Source organism: Gymnodraco acuticeps, unplaced genomic scaffold (assembly GCF_902827175.1).
Source record: "Gymnodraco acuticeps unplaced genomic scaffold, fGymAcu1.1, whole genome shotgun sequence".
Lineage (NCBI taxonomy): Eukaryota > Metazoa > Chordata > Actinopteri > Perciformes > Bathydraconidae > Gymnodraco > Gymnodraco acuticeps.
In genome coordinates this window covers 5,282,143-5,294,602 of record NW_022990274.1, presented here as the reverse complement: position 1 = coordinate 5,294,602, position 12,460 = coordinate 5,282,143, and the positions used below count along the sequence as shown (strand labels likewise).

The 12,460-nt window shown below is 40.9% G+C and overlaps 1 protein-coding gene across 2 annotated transcripts in view; it reads left to right on the top strand.

Annotated features, from left to right (window-relative positions):
* spegb (striated muscle enriched protein kinase b) overlaps positions 1-12,460 on the top strand; it is a 41,075-nt gene that overhangs the window by 20,865 nt on the left and 7,750 nt on the right. For both annotated transcript variants that reach the window (XM_034221474.1, XM_034221475.1), the window contains exons 18-35: positions 1,571-1,743; positions 2,849-2,961; positions 3,060-3,228; positions 3,372-3,468; positions 3,781-3,981; positions 4,093-4,150; positions 4,271-4,348; positions 4,459-4,631; positions 4,705-4,731; positions 4,867-5,019; positions 5,502-5,544; positions 5,680-5,748; positions 5,861-8,540; positions 8,652-8,801; positions 10,284-10,400; positions 11,034-11,201; positions 11,360-11,482; positions 11,726-11,890. In XM_034221474.1, the coding sequence (XP_034077365.1) occupies positions 1,571-1,743; positions 2,849-2,961; positions 3,060-3,228; positions 3,372-3,468; positions 3,781-3,981; positions 4,093-4,150; positions 4,271-4,348; positions 4,459-4,631; positions 4,705-4,731; positions 4,867-5,019; positions 5,502-5,544; positions 5,680-5,748; positions 5,861-8,540; positions 8,652-8,801; positions 10,284-10,400; positions 11,034-11,201; positions 11,360-11,482; positions 11,726-11,890 (4,757 nt within the window). The remainder of the gene's footprint in view (positions 1-1,570; positions 1,744-2,848; positions 2,962-3,059; positions 3,229-3,371; positions 3,469-3,780; positions 3,982-4,092; positions 4,151-4,270; positions 4,349-4,458; positions 4,632-4,704; positions 4,732-4,866; positions 5,020-5,501; positions 5,545-5,679; positions 5,749-5,860; positions 8,541-8,651; positions 8,802-10,283; positions 10,401-11,033; positions 11,202-11,359; positions 11,483-11,725; positions 11,891-12,460) is intronic.

Below are 12,460 nucleotides of genomic sequence, written 5' to 3'. Positions count from 1 at the left end.
ATTATCGCGTTAACGGCGGTAATTAATTTTTTGAATTAATTGCGTTAAAATATTTAACGCATGTGCAGAATGGCCCGCCCCATACATCCCTCCAGTGGCAGCGGTTGGGGTAGGCAACACCCATACCAAGAAATGGCTTAGCCCCACCATGAAAAATGATGTTAAAGTAAGCAAAATAAAGTCCGCCAACTCGCGCCGAGAATTGCACAGACAGCAGTTAGTAAGATTGATTTCAGTAGCCACTTGTCTGGAAATACCGAAGACCAGAAACGGTTTTGAAAACTTTTGTCACGTAGTGATCGTCTTCTCAATAGAACATCTTTGATAATGTCTTCTGGCCAATCAGAATCAAGATAACGGCGTGGTGTTGTTGCAGGAAGTCCCGACGGAGAATACTTTTGCTGTAGTACAGGTAACACATAACTGGTACGCAGGTTATGTGCGTAATCTGAAATGCGTACCGTCACTTGTGTCACAAAGCGCATTTGCGTACCGACGTACTTGTGAAGCTTTTCCAGAAGGCCGTTAGATCACCGGACGACAGAGTCGGTCTCCGTGTGCAGACAGGGCTGCTGTTAACGTCGGTCTGTACAACGGAATTGTGCCAAAACTACGCCAACCGGCTGCGGAGTGAGACTCCCCCCCTTCACTGGAGAACTGCGCTAAAACAGCTGATCACAACGTTCACACTCTGTGGTCACGAAGTACTCCACTAGCCCCCCCCCCCGTCGACTTTCCTGAAGTACTCAACAAAGAAATCAACACGTAATGAATTAAGACCCCACGGTTTGATGATTGATAGGTGTGTGTGCTGTCTTTCATTTTGACACACAGAAAAATGTTATAATAAACATAGATACTGTATGTTAAATGGATATATCCGCCTTCTTTCATTTATCTTTCCATTCCCACAACAATATCCATAAAGAAATGGCATATTTTGGACATAGTTTGAATGGTGATTAATCATGATTAATTAATTTTTAAGCTGTGATTAATCTGATTAAACATTTTAATCGTTTGACAGCCCTAATTATGTTATATTTTAAACTTTTAATAAAGGTCAGTGTTCAGTACTGCCTGTTGCACTGATTTCAGTTTTGTGTTCAGGACTTTTTATTTATTTATTTACCAATTGAAAACATTTATTAAAAAAGCAATCAAGATACAAATTACTTTAAAGAACTAGTAAATAAATGTATTTTTGATTACATATTAAATAGGGAACGTAATAATCTCAAACCATTTGTTACATGAAGTATGTATAGTTACATCCATGTGGTTATCACATGATGAGTTTGTTAAACCAAGTCAGGTGGTATCTGGTAGAAAGGCTTCCAACTTGTGGGCTGAGTGTATGAAAGGATAGTCTGGGAGTATGACTGACAATATAAATACAGTATGACAGTGCATACAGGCAGCTGTTTGATTCTAAATATCAAAGATTCCAGAGCAGTGAAGTCTATTATTGTGTCCTGACTTGCACTCAATCAAGACCCCTTACACCTGCCACTCACTGCTCTCCTAACTATGACATGATTAAATATAACTTGTAAACCCTTCTCCACAGGAGGGGAGCGGTCCTCTCCAGCAAGCCAGGCCTGTACGAGATGACCATGCCAGATGATGACCAGCAAACGCTGAAGCTGCTTAAAGTGAAGAGTGCTGACATCGGAGAGATGATGTTCGTGGCCTCCAACGACTTCGGCTGTGAGAGCTGCACCTTCAACGTGGAGCTGGCAGGTGGGTGGGACACTGATTCATATACAGTATACAGTATGACCTGCTCAATCACAATCACTCACGCTGACCCTGAAAAGCATTTTGAGTTGCATACACTGTTGAAAAGATGAGATTTTAAAGCTTTCCAATGATATCTTTGACTCCCAAATAGTGAGAAAAAGATCGCACGTATCATGATGACAGTTTGCTGACAGTTCTTTGGCCAACTTTATTTTAAAAGAGGGCTCCAGGCTTGATATTATGAGGGGACTTTACCCCTTGCCCACCAGATTAGCTATGATTTTAAAATCTTTGTGAGTCTATAACAAAGCTTGTAAGCAGGCAGTGCCTCTCATAATGTTCAACAGTAAGCATCCATCGACCGAACATATCATTAGGCTAATTCAATTCAACACAGCACACACCACCTGTTGTAATGCCGCTGCTGTTAAGTTTCTCCGTTTGCTTTTTGTAGTCCCTTTACAACAGGGGTGCCCACACTTTTTCAGCTTGGGAGCTACTTTTAAAATGACCAAGCCCAAAAGATCTACCTACAATCTACCTACCCTGCCCAATCTGTGTCGCGAGCGCGGGAGGTGGTGCTAGTGGACTAAACGGCGGATAAACTGCGCTTACACTAATTGCGCCGCATAAGCGCATAATAGTGCGCCGCATTTGCGCTTCAGATGAGGAGGTGAGGCCCCCTCATAACTGCATGAACCCGTATGGCACAATACAACTCAGACTGGCTTACCTGTACGTCAATCAAGTGGCAAATGCCATAGTAAGGATGGATGATAGGCTAACTTTAAAACAAATTGAAAAACATTTTTCAATGCCATGCGATCTACCCACACTACCTTTGCGACCTTTGGGATTAATATCCAAATTTGATCAGACTGGGAGCTAATGTTGACCGATGAAGATGTCATCCCTTTCTCTACAATCAATACAACTTCTGAAAGCAGAGACTTTGTTTGTTTAGAATCAACCAAAAACCCCAAATGACAAAAACATGACATGAATCCATGCAACATCCAACTGATTTTAATACAGGGGCACAGATCTATCTATTTATATAAATAAATAGAGCTAAATCTAACTTGGTATTGCAATGTATCCACAGCTCCACCAACATTTGAAACAATCATGGAGGACTTGGAGGTGTGTGCCGGGGAGACTCCGCGCTTTGCTGTGGTTGTGGAGGGCAAACCCGTTCCTGACATCCTCTGGCTCAAGGTTTTCATCCTTTTTAGCATTAAAATAAGTTGAATAGTGTTTACAGCAGAGTATAAATCTTTCATGATCAAATCAATATGTACCGTTTTTGCTTCCAGAATGATATCCTGCTCTCGGAGAGTTGTCATTACACATTTGTGTACGATGATAATGAGTGTTCCCTGGTGGTCCTGAACGCTCGCCCTGAAGACTCCGGGGTTTACACCTGCACCGCCAGGAACTTGGCGGGATCTGTGTCCTGTAAGGCCGAACTCACAATACATGAAGGTGAGAGGTCAATCTATCGGAGCCATACAAAAATCGAACAATCTTGACTGCATGGCTAACAAGCGTAGAAATGGAACAAACATGACCATTCTATCTTGTGATAGAAGTCCCTTTGTTTAATGAAAACGTGCTTATTATTGCAGCTACACGTAAACAGGAGCCAAAGGATGACGAGGAGACGATTCGAAGGAAAATGCGCAGACTGACAGATAACTATGACATTCACAAGGAAATTGGAAGGTAAGGCATTTTAAATCCCGTCTTTTTGATTAGATATAATGCAAGAGAACCACTGTCTGTATTGGAACCATCTTAATAGAATGCCGGAAAGGGTTTTCCCTTCCTGTTATATAAGTTTCTGTGCCTCTTTAAATGGTCTGCAAATGCGAAAAATCCCAAAGTTCCCTCTCCCACACACATAAAAGCATTGAAACACGTCACATCAGAGACACAAATTACAAATACGAACCTGAAAATTAGCATGATAGGGCCCTTTCAATCCCTTCATCTAGCTATTTTGAACACATTTAAGTTTATTTTTCTTTTCTCCAGAGGTGCCTTTTCCTACGTGAAACGCGTGACCCAGAAAGTTGGCAAGATGGAGTATGCTGCAAAGTTTATCTCCACACGAGCCAAGAAGAAGGAGTCTGCTCGGAGAGAGATGAACCTGCTTTCCAAGCTGGACCACGAGAGAGTCCTTTACTTTCAGGACGCCTTTGAGAACAAGAATGCAGTCATTATCATCACTGAACTGTATCCTTATTTCAAGCTTTGTGCGCGATTAGCCTTGGAGAGTAAATACAAAAATATATAAAGCGCTTCTTCTAAAGTCACAGTAAGAAATACCTTAATAAATATATGAAGATGCCATGAGGAGATTCTTGACAGATTCACAAGGAAATCTATTGTCATGGAGTCTGATGTAAGTCCTGCATAGCAATCCTATACTAAATATTTCAATATCAATGTCATGACCAAATGTACATCATTGAATTATCTAATATACTGCTATACGGCTAAGTTTTCATTTTGTAACCACCAGGTACGCTCATGTATAAGACAAATGCTCGAGGGCATGGATTACCTTCATCATCAGAACATTATACACCTGGACATTAAGGTACATCCTCACTGTCCTTTGTCGTCCTGTCTGACTTTATATGTTAAGTGCACTAGAGCCCTTAATATTTGAGAAAATGTTATGAAATCCTTGTTTTATTCTTTCATCAGCCTGATAGCATCCTCATGGCAGACTCCCAAAGCGATCAGATCCGAATTTGTAACTTTGGCAACGCACTGCAGGTCACACCCGACGAGGCTCAATACTGCAAATATGGCACACCAGAATTTGTTGCACCAGAAATTGTCAGTCAGACGCCTGTGTCAAAAGCAACAGACATCTGGTAGGATAGCTTTACTTTTGGTTGTTTTGTCTTAACACATTGCCTTTTTCTAATTGTATTTGTATTTTCCTAGGTCAATTGGAGTAATTGCATACCTGTTGTGAGTACAATTGTTCTTATTATGCATTCATTATTAAATGTATTACAGAATGATGATTATCAATGTCAGTTTTCGGCCTGTTCAGGACTACCCGTGGGCTTGTTATTAAATGCAAGCATTTGTTTCTGCTTTCAGTCTGACGGGAGTTTCTCCATTTGCTGGAGAGAATGATCGCAGCTCCGTGCTGAACATCAGGAACTATAACGTGGCTTTCGAGGAGAGCATGTTTGCTGACCTTTGCCGAGAGGCTAAAGGCTTCATCATAAAGCTGCTGGTAGCAGACAGGCTGTGAGTCACATCACTAGGTCTCTATGTCAAGATCTGTTATTGTAAAATGATTGTGTAAAATATATCTATACATTCAAAAGTGTCATTCGGGACATTATAAAGAAAACCATTTAAATAACAATATTTTTGAAGTTTAATCTAATATACAGTTTTTTTAAAACTTATTTTACTTATTTTACTCTGAATTTAAAAACGTATGTTTTTTTTATAATTAATACTTTCTTTTAAATCAGTTTACCAGCTCTGGAAGATGTCACAGCTTTCACCACATCTTGTTTCTTATGGATTGAATCCTAATAAATGGTTTCTAATATTAATGATTTATCTCTATATGAGATCCTTATTAAGAACATTTAGCATTCATATAGTCCATTATTATCTGCAACTTTCACATATTAATCCACTAGTGATATTCATTCAAGATAGCAAAAAACAAATTTGCATAAAGTTGATGACTAAAATCTACCATCATTTTCTTTCAGGAGACCTGATACTCAAGGATGTCTCAGACACCCCTGGTTCAAGGTAAGACAAGACCAGTGGTACTTCACTCTTCAGCGTTAACCATACTTAACTCTTTCTCCATTAAATACTTATTGACGATACTGAAAGGCCCCATTTCTACTTTTTTAAATCACATGAATTGTCTTTTTTTTACAGATACTTAGCAAGGGGAAGGCCATAAGTACAGAGGCCCTGAGGAAGTTTGTATCTCGGAGAAAATGGCAGGTGAGAGATGTTTATTGCTTGTAGGATATTTCTATACTGCATTATACCTTGAATGCCTAGTAATCATTCAATGGTCACATCTTTGAATGTTTTCTTACTTCCTCTCATACAGCGTTCACTCATCAGCTATAAATCAAAAATGGTCATGAGGTCCATACCTGAGCTGCTGAATGATTCCTCCAGCCATATCTCCATTGCAGTCCCCAGGAACCTCAAAGAAAGTTCACCTATGCCATCGTCATCTTCAGATTCTAATGAAGACATTGATGAACTGCCATTTATTCCAATGCCTCTTAACATGGAATTTTCTGGATCAAGGATGTCGCTGAATGACATCCAAACCAATGAGCAACAAACAGGGAAGCAGGATGGTACGAGTAAGTTGTCTGGGTCTCCTATTCAAGGCCAGGAAGCAATGGAGTGTAACACTAAGGAAATAGATAAAGAAGGGGTTGAAATAACAGGTAAAGGTCGCCTGCGTAAAAGGTCGCCAAAGGACAATGATAAAGGTTCCTCAGATGAAGAATCACCCGCTGAATTGCCACAAAAGTCACAGGTGAATAGAAAACCCCTACGCAGGGGTTCGAGTATGGACTCTGACAAACCAGACAAACCAGAAGGTGGACGACGAAGAGGAGAGCTAAGACGTGGAGGCTCTGCCGACAGTGCATTGCTGCTAAAAATTACACCCGAGGAAGGAACTGGAGAAGGAATCCAAGAGGATGGAAGGAGAGTTCTCAAGAAAGCCGTCTCTATGGAGCTACCAAGGAGGAGCACCAGTCCAGGAACTGCCAATATGAGTCAAGAAGACTACGCTCTTAAACTGGAGATGATGAGACAGCGGCTGCTTCGTGGAGGCTCTGTAGACAAAAAGATGAGTGGACTAAGAGGACCTCTGTTGGAAACATTAGGATCTTCAGATCGCTACTCTCGTACTGCACGTTTGGGCCCACCCCCGCTAATTAGAGCTTCATCCAGCGATTCTGCAATGGAGGATGATCCAAAACCAAAAATGTTGCGCAAAACTGCTTCTTTCAGTCAGGGTGATTCAGAACCCATAGCTCTACACCGCCGGTTGGGAGCTCCCTTGGAGATTCCCTTGGCACAGGTGGAAGAGAGAAGGCTTAAGGAGGCTATATCTATGTCATCTCTCACTGAGCAAATCAAGCTAGACTCCCGTCCAGTGACTCCCAGGGATCCTTCGCCAAAACCGCCAACACCAGAGTCTGTTGTGCAGGAAAGTCCAATCAAAGCGGAGTGCGAAGAATCTTTCATGGAGAAGGAGATAAAGCCTGATGACAACATGAATGAAAAGATGGAAGGGATGACCACAGATAGTAATTTTGATGAGAGATCGAGCACTAGTGGTTTCTCAGAGAAGGACATGAGCATATCAGAAGAAATAATGATTGAATCAGAGTACACGGGCCAGATAATTGCTACACCACCTGTTGTGGTTCAAAGCTCTACACTAGAAGAGAAAATGGAAGAAGAAGTAGTGAGAGAAGATGTGCAAGAAGAAAAAGAAGAGATGATGAAAGAAGAAGAAATAATTGTCGGTACTGTCAAAGGAAATGTTGAAGAAAAAAATATGCCTGCTCAATCTTCTGATATGATCATAACCACAAGCTCAGTTATGGTGAGACCAACACAGGAATATTCCCATCCATCAGCAATGGTTCTTCCTACTTATGTTACATCCTCTGTTCCTGTAGTAACTCTTCCAGATGGAAGGACTTCAGCATATGCAAGCATTATGCAGTCCATCATGGTCCCTGCAGTTCAGCCTTTAAATGACCAACCTTTAAGCCCCTCTACACCTGTTGTGGATCCAGCCATTATGTCACCCTCAGTATCAAGTGTACCCACATATTCACCAGCCAGCATGTCCTCTGCTTTACCTGGTCAACCAAAGCTAGCTATCATATCAACCACTGAGCACCCTGCTGTATTCTCCAGGGTAGCGTCACCAGAAATGATGACAAAAGAACCCACTCCACCAAGGACTACCACACATCCTTCATCCCAACAAGAGACCCCAGCAGGAGTTGACTTTAAGGACATATCCTCTGAAGAGGTCTTTGAGGCCCGCTTCAAAAAACGTGAGTCTTCCCTGTCAAGAAGTCTAAAGTTTCTGTCACGGTCAAAGGAGGACAAATCACAAGCGATGTCATCGGACTCCGCAGAGTCAGGCGAAGAGATATATAGACCTGGGCCGATTGGTGCACCTTTGGAATTAGCACCGAGGAGACTTGAGGAGAAGTGTAAGTCAGTCCAGGACCTTCGTGAAGCTCAAAAGGACCAAGGCTTTATGAAAAGGCTCTCTATGCGCCTGAAGAGAGCGCCGTCAGCTGAACGCAAGGAGGAAGCGACCAAAGAAGAAGATTCTTCAAGACGTAGGCTTTCTTGGACTATCGGCAGAAGGGGGTCACAGGAAAAGAAGGAAGTAGAGATGGCGCACAAAGATAGTGAAGGTAATGTGTTGTCGGAACAAGATGATAAGGAGCTCAAGAAACCTAATGAATCACCGGTCCTGGCGATACGCAGAAAGATTGAATCGACGGTGGCTGGGATCTCCACAAGAATTCGAAGCTTCTCAGAAGAAAGGAGAGCATCAGAGGACAAGGAGCCCAAGAGGACGCCCATTTTTTCCATGCTTCGTCGTGCAACATCAGAAAGCCGAGCTCCGAAAGTTACCAGTGTTCCTCAGAACCAGTTGGCAGCTCAGGCCAGTAATGGAGCATCTTCAGAGTCTCTAGACTCTATGGCCAGCCTGAAGTCAGAAACAAAGGGTATGAAGTTATACATCTTTATTCGGAAATGTATTCGTTTATTCGTGTATTATCAATTGCACGTTCTTAAATACATGACGATTTCTATATGTTGTGTTCTTTTTCATTCAGCTGCAGAGGGTGAGCGCAGATCACGATGGGATCGTTGGGGCCTGACCAGAGGAAGGCGTGACAAGACGGTATCACAGCCCGATATACCAACAGCAATTTCCAGAGAAAATAGTTCCCTACGTTCACGCCAGTACTCCAAACTGGCTTCCGGTAAGTTTCACAAGAGTGTGTATGAATAGATTGTGATTGCACTTGTCAAGGGTAGGGTAGCAAGCAGGGTAAGAATGTCACGGCGGCCATGACGGCCATGGAGAGTGGTAAATACTGTGGTAGAAATCAACTACAACAACATTAACATATTTTACCGTGATTTAATTGTAATACACATTTCAAAATGATGCCGAAGTAACAAAATACTGATAACGATCAGTAAAAACCATGAATTAATGCAAATGAGAAGTGTGCAGACAAGACGGCAGGCGAAAAACCTTTTAAAATGCGTGTTTTCTGAATGGAGATCGGATCCATCAGGCTAAACTAACCTGTAGCTGCTCCGTCCACACTCACAACAACGTCATACAGACAGAAATAAAGCAGCGACTGTATTCGCCATGACACAGACAGTCTGTGGTTTGTTCATTTTTAACTTGTGTCCAGTTTCTGAACAGATATGAGGAGCTGTGAGCTCTGTGTGCACACACACACACACACAAAGTATTGCTTGTGCATACAGTTGAATGTTGGAGCTTCACTGTGCACTGCTGAATGATTATGTGCAGAGTTTGACCCTTGAAGGCTGTTTCTTCTGATCTGAAATGGAATATATTTGTTACATATTAATAGAATTTTAGATTTTTTGATTTGATTTTGGATTTGCGAATGGGAGAAGTAGTAGATGGAAAACATACCAGTATTTCATTTTATATACGGTAATACTAAGAAGGCATAGGCCTATATGATGATACTGTTTGACATTATTGATATTAAAAAAGTGATTTGTTTTCCATGTCATTCGTGTGTCTTTCAGAAAATGTAAGTTATTTATTTGTAAGCTCCAAATCCTAATGTTTCCCTCAATGGCCTTTGTGCCCTGGCATGTGGCCTTTGTGCCCTGGCATGTGGCCTTTTTGCCCTAAACAAAATGGTGACACCAAAGGCCAAATGGCCTTGCCCCTAAAATGACAAAATTCCAAGCCTGGTAGCAAGTAATAGTTAGATATTCTGGGAGGTGCGATTTTCTCTATCTTATTGAGAACTAGATAAAAAAAGACCATCCTTGTATCTGTCTGTTGAATATAGGGAGCTTAGCAGAAAGAACACAAACCCAGTCGCTCTTGTCATCACCGTGAGATGTCCAGGCAACCAGCACTTCAGGAAGTGACTGCTCTTGGTCTACAAATAGCCGGCCACATAATCCCCTACTAAAACACTGCATCTTAAATGGCCTGCCAAGCCTTTGTATGTCATAAAAGTGGAGTTCTTCATTGCAGTAGCAAAAATGAATAGGGATAAGTTGTAGAAATGAAATAAAACAAAGTTTACCAGCTGATCTTATGCCAGAAGTTGCAGTGTTTATAGTGTTTGTTTTTGTATTAACCTTCACTGTGTACAGTCAATCATAGTTTTCAATTGTGCTTATAAAGACAACAGTATGGACATAATATTTAAGTGATTATATGTCTTTCCTCCCAGATTTCCCTCCAGTATTCCACATTAAGCTTAGAGACCATGTCCTGCTGGAAGGAGATCCAGTCACACTCAGCTGTCTGCCAGCTGGCAGCCCCCACCCACACATCCACTGGATGAAAGGTAAGGGTCTGTGATGTAAGTAAGGCAGTGTTACCTAAGTGATGGTCTCACAGATGGCTGAATCTCAGAATCACTTCACTTGCTAATTACAATACTATACATCATTATTCATGATTGCATGAGTGCAGCAGAGAGAGGCATAAATGTGGCGTGCATATGCATATATTGCAATAGTAGAGGAGATAAGATGAACTTTCTTATTACTTATGAAATGGATTTAAACAGTTATGTGTTCTTACACATCTTATTTTTAATCCTAGCAGCACTTTGAGAGATTAAAGAGTCAACCCTTAAATTGTTTTAATAAACCTACAAACCTGCAGGTCCGCTGCAACTCTGACTACTTTTAAATCCAGACTAAATACTTTTCTTTTTGCCGCTGCTTTTAATTGAACTATTCACATCTTAAACTGCACTGTAACTTTTATCCATGTATTTTTTCTTTTAATGTTTATTTTATTATCTTTTCTTTTTAATGACTGATTTTAAATGCGATTGTCTTAATGTCTTTCATTTTTTGTAAAGCACTTTGAATTGCCTTGTGTTGAAAGGTGCTAAATAAATAAACTTGCCTTGCCTTACATCATTATTAGAAACTCATAATAAAATGCTTTTTAATGAATGTTTCCTCAGATAAGAAGCCCCTGGAGATTGATGCCAGGATGAACCTGATCGCCTGCCCTGATGGCCGACAGCTACTGATGATCATGCAGACCACCAAAAAGGATGCAGGGGTCTATGAATGTGTTGCTACGAACCCCCTGGCCGCAGTGTCCAGCTCTTGCACAATATCTCTTGCTCGTAAGAACTGACATCACTTTTATTATCAGATTATATATAATAAGGTATAGTAACAAGTGATGTTATAGGCTACAGGGTAGACAACAGAGATCCTAGAAAATAAAAAACAATGGGTAAATGATGTAGACACTTTATAATGACAATATTTGTTTATACAGGTCTGCCCAACCGTCCTGGGACCCCTGAAATACCTCAGAAGTACAACAACACAGCTCTGGTACTGTGGAGGCCCTCAGACACAATGGCCCCCTGCACATATTCTCTGGAGAGAAAAGCAGAGAGTACGTTTCTACTAACAGTTACTTCATGTTTTATTCCTTCTTTTTCAAGGACAACCATTTAACAGAATGGAGGATGTTTGTATTCTAATGAAAGAAATCTATACGTCAACACAGAAATGGGACTAGCTTATAAATAGCAACACCAGATGTGCATGAATTTGATTTATAGTAATCACGCAAAAGTGTATAATAAACTCTATCTCTAGTGTCATGAATAAGACTGATCTTATGTTCCCTCCCCAGGTGAGACCAACTGGCTGATCGTGGCTACAGGGGTGGCAGACTGTTATTTCAATGTGTCTGACCTGCCAGCAGGGGGCGCCTTCAGGTTCAGGGTGGCATGTGTAAACAAAGCTGGACAGGGCCCTTACAGCAACCTCTCAGAGATAGTAAGCCTGGATGCTTCAGGTATGTATTCAAGTATAACACATCTCTGTATTTTGTTTTGGCTTTCAATGTACTTATTCATGTCCTTTCAAATGTACTCGTTCTTCCCGAGATGCACCAAAGCGCCACAGGAATCCTTTCTGCCTGTGGCCATGACACTTTTTAACTCCTCCCAATAGACTTGACTGACTTCACCATCAGCAGACACACCCTCGTTAACTGTGCAATTCAGCATTCATATCTTGTTAATAATTATACAACACTGTATGTATATATAGTAATACATGTGTTATAGATCTATATTTTAGTACACATGATTTTTTTTACTTTGACTTCTTACATTTATATAAATATTTACAAAAAACAATTTCCACCGGGATAATTATGGTGTTCTGATTCCGAAAATTACCGTTTTGACTGTGTAGTTTTTGTTTTGCTCAAGACATCATTGCGTTTTAATTTGTATGTTGATAGTATTGTTTGTTGCACATTAGACATTATTCAAACCTGATGAGGTAAAAAATGGCATTCTAGTAATAGATCATTACATTTGATAATTTGTCTTGTTCACATATCAAGTCTTTGAGTTTT